The sequence below is a fragment of the Pseudopipra pipra genome, chromosome 4 (genome assembly GCF_036250125.1).
Source record: "Pseudopipra pipra isolate bDixPip1 chromosome 4, bDixPip1.hap1, whole genome shotgun sequence".
Classification (NCBI taxonomy): Eukaryota; Metazoa; Chordata; class Aves; order Passeriformes; family Pipridae; genus Pseudopipra; species Pseudopipra pipra.
The window spans coordinates 47,228,298-47,249,266 of NC_087552.1; the positions used below are offsets into that span (position 1 = coordinate 47,228,298).

The following is a 20,969-nucleotide window of genomic DNA, read 5'->3' on the forward strand; positions in this document are numbered from 1 at the left end:
TTTATTCCTCCCTGTCTCCCTCAGGGAAGCCACTGGACACAGTAAACAATTAAAAATGTCAAAATAAGCAAGGTCAAATAGCTTAATTTACTGTGGTTATTAATCTCAGTTACATTCATAAACATTTTTCATATCGGACCTTATCTTTCCATTCAGCAAAGATATGGAGTTTAGTTCCCTCTTCTTTTTTCTCATCTCCCCTTTTCCTCTAATTTTTGTATTTCCATCCTTTCATTAGTGCATTGTCATGAAGTGCTCAGTACAGGAAACTCAGAATCAGGTCCTTTTCTCTGGCATAGATAGGGTAATATGCAAGAAGAATATGGTAATGAAATAAAACACCTGAACTCTAGATACTTAAAATTACTTTATCTCTTTTTTATTTCTTACCTTTTTCATGTCAAAACATGAAAAATTACCTGAAATATCAGCTAAGCAGGGAAATATTATCCTAATAAATGGGCATGCAAGTATGTGCCTGGTAAGTTATTTGATTAAACAGGAAGCTAGAATCCTATAGATATCCACAAATAAAGCCCCAAATCTAAATGACTGTATCGTTAGCTCATTTGTAAACTGTTCCAGATGTAAGATTTTGGCAGCTTTCCAGTAGGCTGGCTGCAGTTTGAGCTTTCCTGCATCCGCAGTGAGAACTGCAATGCCTGACTCTTCAAGGAAAAGCTCCACAAGGCTGATGACAAATTATATAAAGTAACAACCTGACTGCCTGGCAAAGAGAAATCCAAACAGATCCCCGGGCAAAGAATGCCCCTCTTCCTGGGGCTAAGCTACAGCCGTTTGACCTGGATGTGTGATCGATCTGCATTATGCATCACCCGGTGAAAGCCCCTCTGAGAAGATCATTTAGTGATCATATCAGGGACTCCACTGCCAGAGCCTTGGATGTTATCTGGAAAAACACGAGAGACAGACGACTGGCAGGTGAGAAGGACATTACATAAATATATTTTAAGATTCATAAGGGATCATAATCAATAATGCTAATTAGTAAGTATCATTTGCATAATGTACTGATGTCGCCTCTAAGTATTTCTCCAGCCTTTTGTTTGTGTGTCATGTTACTTTGGTGCTATGCCTACGGTGGAACTGTGTGTGCTTCTCTAACTAGATGAGATAAACATCAGTTAAAAGAAAAGGAGCAATGAATTTTGGTCCAGTATTTTGATGCAAACTCCTCACAGTAAAGTGTGCTGAAGCATTTTACTTTGCTGTTAAGTCAGACGCTGTGCTTTACTGCTGTGATGTGCTTCAGTGAGTTGTGTTACGGAGTGTTTTGAGCCAAGGAGTGTGTCAGTTGGAATATCTGGGCTGTGCACTGAGCAATTACTGGTATTTCCTCTGGCAAGGATTTCAGTGCTGTGAGCTCCAAGTGAGTGTCAGATATGCCCGAGCTGGACTTCTGAGATATAAATTACCAGCCAACTAGAGAGCTACAATCCACATTTTTATTTTGACTTGCAAACACTCAAAAACTCGAGGCAAACCATAATAGAGAGCTAGAGAAGAAACCAATTTAACTCACTTTATTTTCCACTTCTCTTATTACCTGTTAGATGAATGCTTCTCTTTCACCCTGCTTGGGTTGTTACTTTTATTTTGTGGCTTTTAGGGGTTTCAAAATGGGCAGCAGAAATGAACAGTGGGTGTGACTGCGAGAGGGATGACTTTGGTTTGTTTGTATACTTACAGTGGGGGTGGTTTATCGCAGGGGGAGGGAAGGAGGGAGGAGAAATGTGAATAATGATAAGATCAAGGATGAGATGACCCAGAGTCAGACTGTATGGCTCACTAATGTAAACTGAATTTTTACATCATGCTGCTGCATTTATGTTTTGGAGAAATAAGAGTAGCTAAGTGTATAACAGACATTTGGTTGCACACTGATTCCAAAACTGATTACACTGGGTAATCAGGCAGTGAGTGACCATGGCCTATAAAAAAACACAGGACCAAAAACCTGCTTTGAATTAGACCTGTTCATAAAAATCTTGTTCTGCCCATTAGTGATTGGATAAATTCTGTGCCTGTTCCCATAGATGACAAAGGACAGTGAGTTGCCTAGGTAGAGGAACTCAGCTTTACCGCAGTTTTACAGTGAAACCTCATGGTCATAAGAGATGGAGGCATCACATTTACTTTAGTGCTCAGTAGGTAGTCACAAATATGGCAGTGTCATGAAAGCACTGGTCATTAACCTCTTTCCACAGCAAGCTGAACTGGACACACAGTTCAATTTATCTCTCTAAACTGTGTTATAAAACTGGACTTCTTTTGTAGCTTAATGACTGCAGGGCATGCAGCAGCAGTCACAACACAGGTCCTGATGTTTGGGCCATTGCTGAAACTCCACTGGAAGGAGCACCAAAAGGAAAGATATTCTGAGTAAAAAGGCATGGATGTTACACAAATCTATAAAAGGGAAGCTGGTGGGGCCGAATCAGCCTTTGTTTAATCTGTGTGTTGTCTGGTCAGCTGGACATTTGTTTACCCTGACATTCGTTTCCATTCCACCTGCTAGAGATGTTTATGTGAATGCTTTGAAGTAAGCTTTTTAATTTATCATTAAGTTGGTATTTGCATCAACAGACTCTCAACAATACCTCTGGCCTGTGTCCACATAAGACAACTACTACCAACTGTCTTCTGTAAAATTGTTTTCCTCTCATCAGTTGACACTGAAAAGCATATAAGGACATGTAAATTATACTTCTGTATGTGACCTACATATGAAAATATGCAGATTTTATCAGGATATGAAGAGGCCTCGATAACTGTATATATTTAATCTTACGTATGATTATCAAATATTTGGGGGCTAAACAACTGCTAATTATATTTCTTGAGACTCTGTTACATTCCTAGAAACAAGGAATGAACGTGAACCCTTTAGCCTCTTTAGCTGCACTGATAAGGGTCGGCATGTTTTTACTCTACTTGGCAGCTGGTTATGAGCCATCACAGCTTTTATCAATACAAGGCTTAGATGTTAGAGGACCCTTAACAACAGTGACAGTTCCATTTTCCAGGCTGTGCTGGTGATGTAGGCTTTTCAGTCCACTAGTATATTTGGGCTGCTGTCAGTCTGAAACTCAAAAAATAATCAGGCAATAAGCAGTACAGTATGTAATTGGAGTAGATATCAGGTTATATTCCAGAAAATACTTCATGATTAACAGAGATTCAGGAAGAGAAACAAAACAGCAAGTTGTGTTGCTGTTCTGTTTGTTCTTTGGAATATCAGCAATTTAAACTGCTGACCACATAAAAATGGTCAAGAAGGGTCATGACACTGAAATAAGAAATCCTCTTAGATCAGCAATTTGTGTTATCAGGACACGCCTTTTTAAAAGCACATTATTTGCAAAAGAAAGAAGAAAATGTGAAATATGCATTCTTCATCGCATATTCAAGAAAAAGTAAACAAAAAAATATTTTGCCTTTAAAACAAGCTTCTAGCCTGCACACAGACATAGAAAATCGTGCAATATAATTTAATATAATCATCAAACAGGAAGTACTGTCTATGTCCTATGTTGGGAAAATATGGAAAATGTCTCTTCCACTAGCTACAAATGGCTGGAGAAGTCTTTGGAGAGACCTTGTAGCAGCTTTCCACTACCTAAAGGGGACTTTACAAGAAAGCTGGAGAGGGACTTTTCACAGGGGCATGTGGTGATTGGGGGAATGGCGCAGTAAAGGAATGCAAATGAATATGAATATGAGTATGAATATGAATATGAACATGAACTGCCCTCTTGGATCACCTCTGCGTCCTCTCTTACGCTGGCCACTGTGGAGCAGCATCTTTGTATTGCTTTTAAACCCAAACACCAGGGCTAAATTACTACCTTTGCCATCTCATCTTGTGGCAGAACAGCCCATGATTCAGCCAGCTGGGGCCAAGCACACTTTTGCTAAATGTGGTATATTATTATAACATATTATGGTATATTGTTACTGTTGTATAAATTTGGTCTATCATATAAATATGATATATATTTATAAAATACCTATCCTGAGGAGCAGTGAGTTGCAGCTCAGCATAGTCACATCATGTTCAAACTACTATTGATGGCAGCACAGCTCATGGTTTTTTACTCTGTCTTTTCTCCTCTTTCTTAGTTTACATAGACAAAGAAAACCTTGGTGCATGTTTATGGTCATATCTGGTGATCTTAAAATGTGGAAAATTAATCACTAAATGAATCACTAAACATTTTCAATTTCTGGGACATCAAAAAGACCCAGTAGAGATGGGAAACAATTTGGGGCAATGGAATGTTCATAGAATAAGGACAAAGGACAGAATGAAACTTCAATTGCCAGAGTCCCTAAAAGGGCAATATGAAAATTGTAACTTTTCCTGTTACTACCTTCCCAAGAAATAGATATATTTCCTTGGGAATTCCCAGTTTATTCTCCTTCCTAATATCGGACCACATCCTCAGCTTGGAAAGGAACAACTTTCTGATTTCTTCAGTGGACAAAATTCCCAGAAGAGACCAGGATTTTATGCACAAGAACGGCAGCAGTGCAGAACAAGCTTCCACAGAGCACAAAGCATCATTCTTAGCTCTGAGATGCACAGATTCTCAAAACATTGTAGGCATTTCTCTTAGCGCTTCCACTGTTGTCTGAATTAACATGACCCAATGTAGCATTTATCTGCTTTGTACTAAGACCACTATGTCCACCATATGACATGACTAAATATCCTGGCTTTTTCATTACCACCAGCATTTTTTAGAAAACATGCTCAGCCACTGAGTACAACTGATTACTCATATGCTTCTTTTAAATTAAGGGGGTTTTATGTGATGCAAAAGTTAAACTGTCTTCTGAAATATCTGGTAAGAAAGACAAAAAAAAGGATGTGTAGGTAGTCTGAGTTTGGTGAATTACTGCAAGTTATGCTGCAGTGGCTTAGTCATTGAAAGTCTAAGGAAAAATATTACTTATTTGGTATTTTAAAAATAATCTTTCAGCTTTTCTATTTGAAATTTTATTGTTTATTTACCTACTTACCAGTTATCCTTTACAATTATATAATTTTTTCTAATTTAAAGTTCACTAAAACTTCCCAATATTTTATTTACCCCAGAAATAAATTTATTTTGTATCTTTTAGCCCACTAAAGCTAAAGTGGGCTTTTACCACCCTTGTTTTTCTTGGTTTCATTTTCTGATAATTGCCAAAGAAATGCAAAATTATTAATTTGCGAAGATCTGTTACAGACCATTCTCATTGATCCTATTTTCTAGTATTTAAATCATTTGGAAAAATTCTGTATGTCCTTGTAAGATATTGCTGAGGATGTAGAGCCACAGAGAGAACTCTGAGGTTATAGAAAAAGTAATTCCATCAAACAATTCATTTTCTTTTAGATTCTTTTTGGAAGACTATCAATCAACTTTTATCTAGTTTTCGTGGTTATAGTACAGGCTGTGTTATTTTTGAGTCTACTTATGAAGAAGTTCTTTGCAGGGCCCTTTGAGTAGACCTTTTAATTCTTTAACTTATGATGGTTAGCTGGAATTATATCATTATTTAAGTTTTTCTTACTACTGGCCATATCAATCACTCTGAGAATCTATGACACAGTATCTGCTCTTACTGATGTCTAATTTGTTCTTCATTATCAACATCCCTGTATTTCCACTGAATTTATAATTCTCTTATTACAATGTTTTCTTTTATACTTTCCCTTTAACTCTGATGCCTTAAAACGTGCTCGTTTACAGATTGCAAAATCTGTGAGTATATATAATTACTTATTCTTAAACAATTACAAGATATTGCTTATACTTTCAGGCATATATATAGATATCTGCAGCAAATAAAGGAACTAAAGAAAGGAATTTTTTATCCCTGGAAATTTTTTTAAGCGCCAAGTTAAGGTGAAGTGTTTTGCATTACATTTCAACTGTCCCCAAAATTTATACTCACGCAGAAGAGAAATTACTGCTCTGTTTGCTTTGTTCTGAGACTGAAGAAAGATTTACAGTGTGTGCAGGTGAAATAAGACCTTAGAAAATGGATATGTTGCAGAACCCAAGACCACTTGATATATAGCTTCAGATATATCACTATTTGCCTCTATCAGCATTTTTAGGAAATTACTGACCCCAAATCTGGACACAATATCCTACAGGTTTAGTGCTTTACTCAAGCTATTATATAAATATTAAAATTAGCCACTTACTATGAGGTAGAGCATGATGAAGTAATGACTTTATACATATTTGTAAATAGACTGTAATTTATGGAAAAGAAACAGGAAAAGAGTAAACAACAGTTATTTGATAATAAAAGAAGCTACATATGGCATATGTTGCATATCCAGTGCAAAACATATTATTTATATATAGAAAAAAATTATTTTTGTGGAATGGTTAAATATCTTTATCATACTAAAGTTTCCTACCTTTGAGAGTGCTCAAGAGCTTTGCTGTTATCCATGCAATTACTAAACAAACTTGTAGCGTAAGCACGTTTTTTGAGAAAATATCAGTTTCATTCTTGTGGTTTATAATTCCTCACATCTTTCAAATTCAGACATCAAATACAATCAGAAATAATATATTTTATACACAGCAAATGCTTGTCTAATTTTTGAAAATATTGCCACAACAAATTTCCAATAATATATATAGAGTATTGTATGCCTTTTTCAGCATCGGTGTTTTTATCTTGGAAGGGCTCTAATTCATTTAAGGCAAAGTCCTTCAGTCAAAATGATCATTCAAAATGGCACTTGGAATTAAATGCATCATTAGCTTCTTATTCCATGTTCTGTTTCTTGATTTCTCGCTCTCCATATGAAAATATGGAGAAGTGCCAGAAAGATCATTGCTGCCTGTAGCATGAAAATGGTGTTGTTTATTTTAAGCTGCTGGAATGTCTTGTTTCCAATGCTCTCATGCTTCTAATTTGAAGTCTGATACCAACAGAGTTTGGAGTACTCATAGAGAAAAAAATATGTGCATACTTTGTCACCTTGTGTATTTGTAATGGATATTTTCATAAGACAGATCTAAATTGCACTGTTGGGGAACTGGACAACTGAGAAGGTTTTTTATGACTTTCCCATTTTCCTCCATTAATGAATTTTAAAAATTTATTTCATGGAGGTCCACCATCATTTATGTAATCAGGCTACAACAATGGCAGTTTTGTCCAAGTTTACAATAACACAGTATATTAAGCATATTATAAAAGTGGTTGCTACAAAATCCTTGCACATTCTAATTACAGCAGCTGTAGAGGATTATGGAAATACACCTTTTTTTCAGCATTTGCTTTTTCCACAGTCATTGTAGCCAATGGACTGCCGCAGTCAGCCAGCAACCCTATGTCCTGTCCTGTGCCTGAGATTTTAGGAATGTGCGTTAGAGGAATTCAGCCCCTGGATACTTTAGCAATTGGGAATTTTTAGAAATAACTTTGTTGTTTTCTTGGGGACTCCAAAATGATTCTTTAAAACATGAGTCAAGGAGGCAAGGAGTACACCCGGAGCAGTCCACAAAACATGTCCAAGAGGAACTGAGCGGTCGTGTCGCTGTGCAAACAGAGAATGAGCACCCAAATGTAAAAAATATCACTGTTCCATAAGGCAGCTGATGGACAGGAGGAAAAGGAAAAATACAATACACGTGGCAACCACCTGTTAGAAAAGAGCTTCATCATTTATACTTTTCAGCATGCAAGGCCTGTATGCGGTACATGTTGTCAGATGGGGATTAAAAATGAGTGAGAAAGATGAAAATTATGGTCTTCTCTCTCCAGACCCAGTTTCATAATTCATCATTGTGGACATTGTTAAACTCTAGTCTCACACGCTGGATACCACAAGATAAGCAGCATTGTGGCTCTGATAGAAGTCTGTCCTTAGGAGAGACAACCAATAGGAAGCCTATTCTTCTCCTGCTCTTTGAACATTCGTGTGCACTTCCCAAAAGCAGGGGCTCACAGTCCCTAGACATGGCTCCCCAGACTGTATATTCTTTCAGCACTAAGCAGGCATTTCGCACATCTGAAAGACCACTATATATTTGAAACATTCCTAAAATCTGCTGAAAGCACCGAACTGCTTTGCATCTGATTGTTTGAAAGGAGCCTTGCTCACAAAATATTTCAACTGGTACAGTTCTGCTAACATCTGGACATCTTTCTTACGTCAGAGGTGGATGATGAGATCCAGATGCTTTGACTTACTGATGTTTTCATTAACTTCTTAGCAGTTTTGTCTTTGTTTTGTTTACCAACTGAAACTTCTTAACTCCAACTCACATATATGAGTGTTACTGGGGAGATCGGGGAGATCATGGAGAAGAGCTGGAAAGGAAGGGGGCAGTCAGAGAAATTAAATTAGTCTTTGGCCTAGATCCAAAATAACTGCTTTCTCTTATTACAATGGTCTGTTCCAGGATATGCTGTCTGTAGGAAGGTCAGCCCCAGATGATAGGAAACATTTTGCTGAACTGCTATTTTCAGTAAAAATGAGATATATGATTTGCTAATTATGTTCTAATTTAAGAGTAAATATGTTAAGCTATGAAGACAACAGGAAATGAGGATGTAAGATAATATGAATGGCAACATCATGAACTTTGCATTTACAATCATGCCTAAACCTAATTGCCATATAGGGAATATTTATTACTCTGAGGGAATATCATTATTGCAACAGGCACAGGAGAGCTCATAGTTATATTGTAGGCTGCACATTAGGAACTAGCTGAATAATTCTTTTAAGGAAGATGTTGGCAATAAACAGAGTAAAAAAAAAATCCAAACTAAAAAAAAAAAAGAAACCAACAAAAAACAAAAAAACATAAAACATATCCAAGCAGCTGTATTGTATCTCTGTGGCAATAACTTTTTTAATATTTGCCAATTTTATATAATAGAATTGCATTTACAAGAATTTCAACCCATTCCAAAGGCTAGTTCCTTCAGTTTTTTCCCCCTGAAAATACTCTTATTTGCTAAACGTAGCAGCATCCTTAGCATTGTGAAAGAAATTGATAAAAAGAAAGTCCTGTTTTGGAGAGATTATAATCTGTAAAACAACCACTGTCAGTGCTCAGTGAGAGGAGATAAATTCAGAAGCCATATGAGTGTATATTATGGTACCCAAAAAAATGCAGCAGCCACTCAGACCAGCACAGGCAGAGCACTTATCAATCCAGTGAGCTTCCTCCTGCAGTGCCATGTTTAGCAGCTTGCAGGGACCCAGAGGAGGCTGAGGCTCTGTGGAGAAATAGGGGAAAATAAAATGAGCCAAATACTGCAGGAAGTATCTCCCTGTACTAGAGGTTGCTCATTTGTATCAGTATTTCCAGACTCTGAGAAGGTCAATTAGCAGTACAGTTTATTTTTGGAGTTGTGGATGTGTTTGTCTGAGGGTTCACATATCTGTGTTAATCTTATACAGACGTAGCTAATAAAAATAGTAAGAGAGAAACATTTAGGCAGATTCTACTTCGAAGTGATAAATTAAACATACCAAAAAGAATGCCCAGCTAGTCAGTTAGTTGGGCAGCAGAAAAACCACAAGAGTAGCCCAAGGGGGTGGTAATATATGAGAAGCAATTTTCAATGTAATATGTTAAAAAGCTGCGACCAGTTGTGCAAAGATGTTGCAAGATAAGATCTTGTGACTTCACTGTACTTCACTCCCTATCTCTCATGTGATTTAACTTTAGATGCATCTTTGATTTGTCATGTTCTCTTATGTGAGAATAGAATAGAGTCCATCCAGGACTGTAGCTTTTGGATTATACTCCAATATAAATTAGAGTGGCTTATATTTCGCAGTTTTTGGCAAGTAGGGATGAGAGTTTGGCACATTTCTCAGAGGGAACTTCCTCAACAGAAACTGGTTGCTGAAAAGGCATAAGGGCAAAGGAAAATCTGCATTCTGCTTTTCTCTTGTGCTTTCAATTTTTGAGGTCTCTCTTGTATACTGATACAACTTTATCTGGCACAGAGATAAGCAGAACCAACAGAAGACTGTTCAGCTTTAGATGAATTGTCTTTTTCTCACTGTTGATGCTCCAAAGAGCTCTTAGTCTCTATTCTGTTCAAATTTCACAGCATCCTTTCAGAGTTTCTGCCATGTTACTCTTGCCATCTGATGATGGAGTTCTGTTTTGGCAGCTATCCTGCAGTAACAAAGTACTTGCCATCTGAGCTGAAGGAACAACTGGCCTGCCTTGGTGAGCCATGGACAAGAAGAGTTTTGAGTGTAACTTTGCCTGTCACTGTCAGTCACAGTAGAAAATCTCAAGGCATTAAACTGGCTCTAGTCTATAATACTGAGGAAAATGGCAATTGTGTTGTCTTGTGTAGACTTTACATATGATTAAATGTACAAGATGTTCTTTTTTGCTTTTAATTCATTCATTAATCTGATCTCCAAGGCAGCTATCTGTGAAATACATAAAAGAGTGTGCCTTTGAAAGGCAAAGTAAGCAGTTTACTTCCATCCATGATTTTGCATAACATGTGTTCTTATCTGCACTTGTGCTTTGCAATGTCATTTGCACATCTTTGCAGTCAGTGTTCAGAGTTGAGGGGGACAGAGACACGACAGTGAAGTGTTCCCAGAAGGCTGGTGCAAAAGAAGCCTGGCCTCAATCTTGTATTTGCTCTCCATATCTGCTACTTGTCAAGACATCTCTATTTTGCCTTCAATCAGGTACACAGCTTCCTTCTGTGTTGTGTTTCCCTTGATATACTAGCTCTTTACCATGCCTACTTCTGTTCATCCTGAACACTTTCATTTATAGATGTGACATGCATCTGCCATGACATTTCTGCTGATAAGTAGTCCAGTAAATATTTCTTTTTGTTTTGTTGAACCCTACACAGAGATGAAATTCAGGGAGCACTGCCATGCACAACCACATACTAAAATGATGAGAAAGCATAAAGTTTTTCTATGCAAATGAAACCACCTTTCCTGACCAGCCTAATTAAGAGAGGACTTGTTTTACCCTCAGTTAATTTGTTAAAAAGTGTGTTCAATAGTTTGAGGGGGGGATATAAATTTGAGTGATCTTGCTGTAAGAAAGAGAGTTCAGATTAAAATGAAAGTGTGGTAGGTTTCAAAAAGCTAAGAAATCTCAGATAATAATTTTGAAGTCAAGCAGCATGCTTATTTTGTCTCCTGCTGCTTTTAACTGATGACACAGTGACAGAATTTCATGTAATAGATCTGAAGAAGAAAAACTCTTACATTTTTCCTAATATGAAAAGGTGTTGCCTAAAAATCTATAATTATGCAGAACCAAGAGAAACAGGATTCCAATCAGACATATATGTTGATGAATTTGTTTGTTTTTCTGCTGCAAGAATGTGCTGAATGGACATATTTGCAATTCCAGCCTTTAATATAAAAGTGCTGACCATATTCTTTTGCACACCACATATTTTAGAAGCTTAAGAATCTAATGAGGTTTACAGAATTGATAAAATCCTGATATTCAATCTCGTAGGCAGATTTAGAGGGGTTTTTCACAGTTGTATCAACAAAGAAAAGGAGGATAATGTTTTCACAATTTTTTTCAATCTAGTAGATATTAGTACGTACAGTGTATACATAAATAAATATATGTATGACTCTTGCTATGTTGTTTCGGCTTTTGGACTTCTACAACCAAGTGAAGTGAGTAAGATGAATTCTCAAGCAAAAATAACCCCATAGTCAGAATTGTTCAGGTTCTCTACTAGTGCTTCTTCCTTGCCTTTAGGTCTAATTTCGGGGCCAGTCCAGAGTTCCCCGAGTTGCTGGTCAGTTGTGAGTTCATCTTTTTGCATCTCAAATTGTATGGAATAGCCACACTTCCTTTTCTAAGGCAAAAAAGACTATTATGATCAACAGCTCTAACCTTCTACATTATAAATCCCATAAAATGTCACAAAGTAACATGCGCATATTTGAGAAATCTATGTATTTTGTTTTAACTTAAGAGTTCAGATATCTATTTCCTGAATTTTCATACTCTAGTAATAACTTCTGTAATTTGATTTTGAGTCTTTTGTTCATTGGAAAATGAAATTATCTGTGGTCTGTTAGGACCCTAAAGCAAGCACTCAGATATTTCAAGTGGGAGGGAAAATGACTGCACAAATATTTATCACTGGCATCAGCACAAGTATTATAGAAACATAGATTCCTTGGCTTATTTACTAGCCATGGCAGCTTTTAAGAGAACTTGAAGCCACTTTTCAGTTTGAGTCTGTTCTTTGAAAGTACTTGATAAAATCTGTTCCATTTCTTATGGGCATATGTTGTCATCTCTAGGCTTTAAGGGTTTGGCCTGCAACCTGACATAGTAAAATATTACATATGTCCACTTTGTATCATTTCAAAAGAAGCCTCCCTCTGTATCTCTTAGAAGTGTAGTAGTACAGTGAAGAATATACACAGTTATGTTCCATGTTATTTTAACCTTACTGAAGCTGACCAGTGTATATCTATGGTATAATCATCTGGAGATTTTTTTCTTCAACTGGATATGAAGAGTTAAAACAGTGGACACTCAGTGAAAGTGAAAAAAGTTAGATATTAGATTCGAAATGAAACATCTCAATTTGTTAATCGAATAGTAGATATGGCTAACTTGAATTTAACTTTAAAAGTTTTGTCAGTTACCCATAATAGGCTATTGGATGTGAAGCAATAAAATTAAATTATCTTAAATAGAAATACTTTTTCATTTCAGAAAATTTAAATAGCTTATGTCTTCCTAGGAGCAAAGAATTTTGCTGATGTGAAAGGAGCAATAACTTCACTGAGGAAAGAATGTAGTCCAACAGAAGAATATGAGCAAATTGAAGATAGGTATTTTGATGAGATTTCAAAGATCAATAAAAAGATAGTCCACATTTCTCAATCTTTCCAACTACCATGAGAAGTAGAAATAATTCAGCAAACCTAAGTAGAAATGCTTTTAACTTGTAACCTTACACTTTACTGCCATTGCAGCATTTATGAGTGACCATAAAACCTAATTCCTTTCCCAATATCCCACTATCTGAATTCCTATATTGTTCAATCATCCACCAGATCTATGTGTTTAAGAACAGAAATGACAAACTCATCTTTTTTTTTTTTTCTTGTCAGACTGCAAAAAGCAAAAACAATAGTTAAGAAACTTGGTTTACTTCTTTGATGAGCCCATATTCTTCATCCATGTTTTAATTAGTACTATTTATAATACTTCTTTTGCTCATAAGACATCTTATATTGTAATCTCACTGGGGTTAGCATCTTCAGACATCCCATTCGAAAGCTGAAACCAGTAGTTTCTGATCCCTGAGCCCGCCACTGCTTTTAATAAGTTCTAGTGAAGCTGTTAGGAATTAAAGGTCATTACAGCTTTGTGTATATTTGGGCTATTTGGTAAAATTAACTTCCCATGGTGGCCTGATGGGTAATGATGAGCACATCTGGTTCCATTTCTTTGGAGCTACCACAGCAAGATGCAATTTCAAACATGAGGTTTCAGTATCTACCACCTGGGGAAATCTTCACAGTGATTTAACTCTTCTATGTCCACTTTAAGATCATTAACTCTGGTTCTTCCTTTGTCTTCAGTGTATCATACCGTTTAATTCCCACCATTATAGTGTTCTGACAGGGGCCAGTTCACAATAGTAAGTACAAAATTGTTCATGACAAGGATGGACAACACCATATGTTCATGCAATTCCTGGAACAGGTGCTGAGCACGATCTAATATATTTACATCTCTCCATGCAGTGCTGTAGGTGAAGTTTTGCTTGAGGACAGAGGGTTCATATCAATGAGCAAACCTTACATTTTTTTCTACGTATTTTATAATGTTTAATGTGTTGCAAGAAAGAGATAAGAATTAGACGAACAGGAAAATTCATATTTTAAAAGTAAGAATATTTAAACAAATTATCTAAATAAAAACATCAGAAACAATGATTGTTATACATTTTAAGACAGTTCAGTAAAAATGCCAACTCCAGTACAACAAAAGGCATAGCAAAAAAACCCCCACAGATTACTATAGTACAGTTTCATAGTGCTTAAAAATACATGAAATTACCTGTATTACAAAATGGTGTCACATTTAAAATACTATTGAAATCTACTGTTCTGTACATCTTATACTTCTTTATTATTTTGTTGTTATTTGTTTTCTGGTCACAGATCTTCAAATTAATGGACTTGAATGGAAATGAGGAGCAACACAGATGTTTGGTTACACGTAGGAGTAAACCAGAATTTCCATTGACATTTTCCTGTATTCTCAAAACAGATAAGGTTAGAATGCACAGCTGCCTTTTTTACCGTTGACACTTACTAGAAAGCATGAGAAATAATAAAATATTATTCAGAAGTATAGGAGGAAAATGTAAAAAACAGGAATAGTTTCATGGGACCAAAATTAATTTATAGCAGTTCTTGAAAAACAGACTGCATTTTGTACCCAGCAACTGGGAGCTTTTTATCCTTTGTTTCAATTATTTGCATATTTCTAAATCACCATGAGAGCTGGGGAGTGGGACCATTCTTCCCCTGTACATTTACCAACATGACTGAAGTGTCCACATGGATTTCTTCTCTGTCTCTTCCTATTTGTGTGAATGCTGGTGTATAATGAAATTAAACACAAGACCATAACAGGCACTTGGTCTTGAAGCAGAAGGGTCATCATCACTCTTACAGAAAATCCCATAAAACTATATTTGACTTCAGATTGTTAGTTACCATCAGCCACCTGACTGCTCCTGAGATGTGGCAAAAAAATGGTGCTTCTAGCTGAAAAGTGTTTTTTGAAGAAAGCTAGAACAACAGAAAACTGATAACTTGTAGAAAAATAGGAAATGGAAATAAAATTCCTACATTGAGACTGAATCTCATCTGCCAGAGACATACTCCCCCATTTGCCTAGTACTTTTCAACAAGTTTCTCATGAAGTATTTGCAACCTCTCCAAAATACTACAGGCTCAGAGGAATTTGTTTGTCATTCTGAAAACTCTGCTTCTGACCGGTACAAATAAATCAGAGTACCAGAACTAACTCATAATGACAAAAAAATCACATTTCCCCCCTCCTTCGATGTTTAGTTTGTTTACTAGATGAATTTGTTCTACTTAAAAGCCTAATACATTACATGAAAGTAATTATTTTATGGATACAGAATAAGTAGTGTTTGGAACTGGTGAATCTGGGTAAGCAGGAAATAAACTTAAGCCTTTTCATTAGCAAGACACCAATTTCAATCATATTTGAATTTTCTTCAGCATTAAGAAATTCTTAATAAAATTCACAGTTTGACTGAAGTTGGGAGCTCCAAATGATCCAAGATATTGTGTTGGATATTGCAGAGAAGTCCTGATCCAAAATATTTTTTCCTTTTCTCCCAATCTCAGTTCAGAGCATGCTACACACCATACTGTGGCTGAACTGGTTTTCTCATCAAAGAGAAAATCGTTATTTTAATGGAGTTACAATAAATATTCAGTAGCAAAGTGAGAATAACACTAGAAGAAACCCACAATATATGATAAATTTCTCTTGTTCAGAATCAATACAGAAAGTTCTTTCATGTTGGAAGCCTCATGTATACTTCTGCTGCCACTCCAGAACTCTACATATGTACACAGAAATAACAATTCCAATTTTGAAATGCAGCTGCCCAAGAAAAGACAAAGAAAAAAAATCTGCACATCTAGCAATTTTGGCCTTCTAAAGCAAACATTGAGACCATCCTTTCCAGAAAAGTGTAACTGCAAATGCCATGCTGTTCATGCAGGACAACAGGATCTTTCCTAATGCTTTCCCTGCAGTACGCGTATGTAGTGATGTCATCCCATAAGAATTCTCCTGGCTCGATCAGCTCCTGGTGGAGGTGTGCAGGAGTACAGCAGTCACTCTAGAGAGCTCACCATCTCACGTAAGGGTAGAGGAAATTTTGTAATTCTTATCTATAACTCCATCCTTTAGTAACCGTCAGTTACACAAATTAATTCAGATGCATTTTTGACATATGTATGTATTTGCGTGCATGACGGTAAAACGATTCAAACTTTATTTTCCCTTGCATTTGAGCCCTTTTAACAGTGCCTTGGTAATACTCTGCTCCTTTGAAGTCCCTTTAAATTCAACATGTTGATACAAATAGAAATTAAACTCCATGCAGCTTTAGGAAACATCCTTCTCTGTGCTCAAGGTGAGGAGGAGCACGGTACCATAGCAGTGGCAGTGGCTGGAGGCATGCTGCTGACCACAGCTTTTTAAACAGAGTAGCTCCTTTTAAGAAGCAAATAAAACTGCTGAACCTTTGCAGCTTGTCACAGATGCGCTCAGCTGGCAGCAAGTATGCCTCAGGCTTACCTTATTCCTCCCCCTGTGGGGCCAGGCTAATGAAACTCTGATCTCTTTGCCTATAAGCAGGCAAACATGAAGGTAGGGTTTCTGCTTTTTTCTCCACAAACTCAGTGTGAGTAGATGGGTTTACCACTGAATTTCTTGGACACAAGTGAATGTATCCACAATACACTGGGTATGAGAAATTAAAGGTGGGAAATAGTCTTGCATTAAAAAAATACAGCAGAGTTCAAAATCAAGTTCTGTACTCAATATGCAATTCCATTGTGTGACAACACAATAGACTTCCAGGAGAATCAGGATCTGATTTCTGAGTTGTAATTCTCTATATAAGTTTGCCACTTGTACCTTAATTTTAACTGGAAGCATGTTTTAAATATTACTGTAGTGTTAATTAAATTGTTATAAATTGAAATGTCACTATAGATTAAAAAAAAAGGAATAAACTGGCTAAGACACACCTATTAGGCAGATAGTTTTGTAAATAAAGGGTAAAATAGGAAATTAAAGAGAGAAGCTCAAAATGGCATGCATAAGAACACAAGACAGAAACAAAAATGATGCAGCATTGACATTCACTGGAGGAGAATGAAAGGAGCTTGCTATTTAACTTGGAAGTTTCTGTACAACCTTGTGAAACAGCAATAAAACTGAAAATCTAAGTAATCCAGTTATTTCAGCAACAACTAGTAAACTAGACAAACAGCAATGTGGATGAATCTCACCTGTCTTTGGCATAACTTTTTAGAGATTCTACAGTAAATAGCACTCCTAAGAGAATGACATCTAAGGCTCTGCAAGCCTCTTTAAAATTCTGAACTTTAAAATCAGTAAGATTTAGGCACTCTGTCTTCAAAAAGCATTTTGTATGTATGTCAGGACTGTCATGAATGAGAAACATTGTGTGTGGTCATATAGGTCTCATTAAATCCTGTAACTAAATGAGCTAACTACACGCAATATAGTATACTGATAAGCATAATAGGAGTAAATAGGACCCCCTTGACTTATACAAATAAGACATCATAAGTTTATTCAGCCATCTCTTCTGATTTCCCAGTACGCTAGAAATTACATTCGCTTTGGTAGACTTTAGTTTTCTGCAAAAATTATTCTGAATAATTCTGACTCATTCTGAAGAATGAATTCTTTCTTTCCCCACCTGAGTTCACCCCTTACAGATAAGCAAATATCAGCTCATCTAACAGGCATTACATCTGTCCTTCTCACCATTCACACTCTTTAAATATCATCAAGCAGTCGTACCAGCTGTGTACAAAGGAATCCCACTTATAAGTGACATGAGTGCTTTATAGCTCTGTATTTACAAGATATCAAAGTGGTTTCTTAGAGAGTAGTGCAATTTCCCTCCTGCTCTAGGCACATAAAATCAGTGAACCTAATAAACTAGAAAAGCCTCATTAATGGAAGAAACTGTCCTTTGTGAGTGAGCAGCAGAAGTCAGCAGATCAAAGGTGCCCCACTTCCTTCAGTAGTGCCTGCACATCTGTTTTTGTTATATCAAATATGTGGCTAAGCTTACTGGTAGACAACAACAAAGCTTTTTGCTATTACTGTTTTTCTAATATATGCTGACTTCAGTTTTCAACCCATCTTTTTTCTAAAAATACTTAAATATTTTAGCATGAACTTATGAGTCTGATTGATATAAGCTGTGTCTAACTTTATCTGGGGTGTTAGGAGAGACGGGATGCTCCTCATGTAAATAAAAAGACTAGACAGCACTGTGCTAGAGTTAAGTTTCCTTCAAAATAACACCAAAAGCTGGTATTTTTTTGCAGCTGTATCCAGCCACAAACAACCACAGGACTGGATCTGCTATTCTATCAGTAGGTGTGCTCTCACTTTTGAAAAAGAGACAGAAATCGTAAAGAATGGTATAACCTTTGTGTAGTTTAAGAAAATCTAAATAAAATAATTTCATAAAAATGTATTTAACTGAGACCAAATTTGAAGAGCTAAGTATTTCTTGGCAAAAATCTCATTGACTTCCTTTTTTTTTTTATTTTGCAATATGAGAGAACCTGTTTAAATACTGAAATGTTTTCAAAACATAATATTCTTTAACAGTAATCTCTAAGAAATGCACTTTTTCCTACTTTTTATCAAATAGAAAAAATTTTACACTATCAAATTGAAACACTACCTACCCAACGCCATTCTTACTCTCTTCTATATATTTTTCTACAAAAGATTTTGCAGTAAATCATTCTTATTGAATAGCACCTATATCCCATAAGCACAGACTACCACATGGTAGTAGACTGGTAATTAGAAAATGTGCTAGAAGCTACTGTGTGGACAAATGTTTTAGTCCTGAAAGTCATATACATGCGGCTGAGCAGCCCATCCAATCTGATTGTGATGAACAGTCATTGTAATAAATGGGGACAAATAAAATGCACTATGCAAAATTTTCTGAGATGACAAAAATAGGGGTCCTTTAAATTGTTCCCACTCCTTCCATCTGGCATGCAGAGCTGAGGAAGTTGATAAAATAAAATGAAAAATGCCACATATTTTTGCATAGTACTGCACATGTGTGATTAAAGACAGTGCTCAATACCTGACGTTGGTGTGACCCAATGTCCACTGGAGTGCAGTTGACTCCTTCCTCCTGTTTTGGCAGACAGGTGAGACAGCATTTACAGGATGATGAATACGGCTAATCTCTGAATCAAGTCCAGTCCAGGACTTACATGATCAAGCTTTGTAGTATATTTATTTCTGAGTGATTGCAGTACTCAGGGGGAAAAAAAAAAAAAAAAAAATAAAGACACAAACCCCCACAAAAAAAACCAAACAAAAAACTCCAAAACAAAACAAAGACCAAAAAAAACAAACAAAAAACCCCCACTCCTATTTATTTGTTAGAATGCAGGAAAAACATGAACAATTTGAGAAAAACAAGTCTTATGTAAAACATGTCAAGAAACTCTTCTCTCTACTCAGGAAGGAAAACAGATAATTTTAATTCTAGTGTTTCTATTTGTAACCTAAAATATTTCTTCAACTAAAGGGGACAAACAGTGACTTTAAATAGGTCTCCTTGTTTCCTCTTCTTCATATCACTCCCCAAAGTGCTCTCCACCCTATCCTTCTTTGAGTGATATCCTTATTCATTCTTATTTATGAAGGTTAGGTCATCCAATTCACTTATGAAGTCAACAAGACAAGTTAACCAGGGCTTTAAACCAGTAGCAAATGCTGCATATCATTTGCCCTAAGTACAAACTAGAAATAGCATAAATACTTATTAAAGGATTCAAGGAAAACAGATGCATGAAGAATGTTTATTTGTTTGTTTATTTTGTTTTCCTTTGTTCACATCATCACTTGTAATTTGTTTAAAACTATATGGTTGTTTGATTCAAACTAACTTTAGATACTAGAGCAAATGTGTTTATATAAAGCTGAATTATCCTCCCCAAAGATGGAAATGACAGCCAAAAATATCCTAATAGAAAACTGTAGCTCTTACAAAATTTATTCTTCAGACTATTAACCAAGTATTGAAGATAACAAGCATGTAATCTTAAATTTTGCAAGTAGTCATTCTAACTGCGCTTCATTTTGCATGCTTGTCTCTTAATGAGTCTAGCAAGGCTGCATGACTCTGAATATAGAATTTAGGGTAAGATCATAGAATCATAGAACATGTTGAGTTGGAAGAGATCCACAAGGATCGTCAAGATCATCAACTCCTGGCCCTGAGCAGAACACTCCGAGTATCACACCTTGTACCTGAAAGCATTGTCTAAATGCTTCTTGAACTCTGCTGGGCTTGATGCTGTGACCACTTCCCTGAGGAGCCTGTTCCAGTGCTCAAGCACCCTCTTGGTGAAAAACTTTTTCTTGATATCCAAACTAAACCTCGTCCAACATCATGCGGTTTCCTCATGTCATGTCACTGGTCACAAGAGTGAAAAGATTGGTACATGCCCTGCTGCTTCCCTTTATAAGGAACTTGTAGACTGCAATGAGGTCTCTCCTCAGTTTCCTCTTCTGCTGGCTGAACAAATCAAGTGACCTCAGCAGGTCTTCATAAGGCTTCTCCTCCAGACCCTTCGTCATCCTCACTCCCCTCCTTTGAACACTCTCCAATGGTTTAATGTCTTTTTTATATTGTGGTTACCAAAACTTCGTACAGTTTTCAAGGTGAGGCCACACCAGTGCAGAGCAGAGCGGGACAATCCCCTCCCTCGACCGGCTGGCGATGCTCTGCCTGATGCCCCCAGGACACAGTTGGCCCTCCTGGCTGCCAGGGCACTGCTGACTCATATTCAACTTGCTGTCAACCAGGACCCCCAGGTTCCTTTCCATGGCACTGCTTTCCAGCATCTCGTTCCATAGTCTATGGAACACAACCAGGGTTGCCTTGTCCCAGGTGCAGAATCTGGGACTTGCCTTTGTTGAACTTTATGTGCCTGGTGATTGCCCATTTCTCTACTTGTGGAGGTCTCTCTGCAGGGTCTCTCTGCCCTCAAGGGAGTCAACAGCTCCTCCCAGTTTAGTGTTGTCAGCAAACTTACTTAGTATTTCTTCAAGTCC

At 36.8% G+C, this 20,969-nt stretch overlaps 1 protein-coding gene across 4 annotated transcripts in view; it reads left to right on the top strand.

The window, feature by feature from the left end:
- The window catches only part of DLC1 (DLC1 Rho GTPase activating protein), a 225,987-nt gene that overhangs the window by 124,556 nt on the left and 80,462 nt on the right, over positions 1-20,969 (top strand). Inside the window, exon 1 of one of the 4 annotated variants that reach the window (XM_064652804.1) lies at positions 635-942. The exons of the other annotated variants lie outside the window; for them this stretch is intronic. Coding sequence (XP_064508874.1) covers positions 828-942 — 115 coding nt within the window. The 5' untranslated portion in view covers positions 635-827. Of the gene's footprint in view, positions 1-634; positions 943-20,969 lie in introns of those variants that run through there. 4 annotated transcript variants of the gene reach the window in all.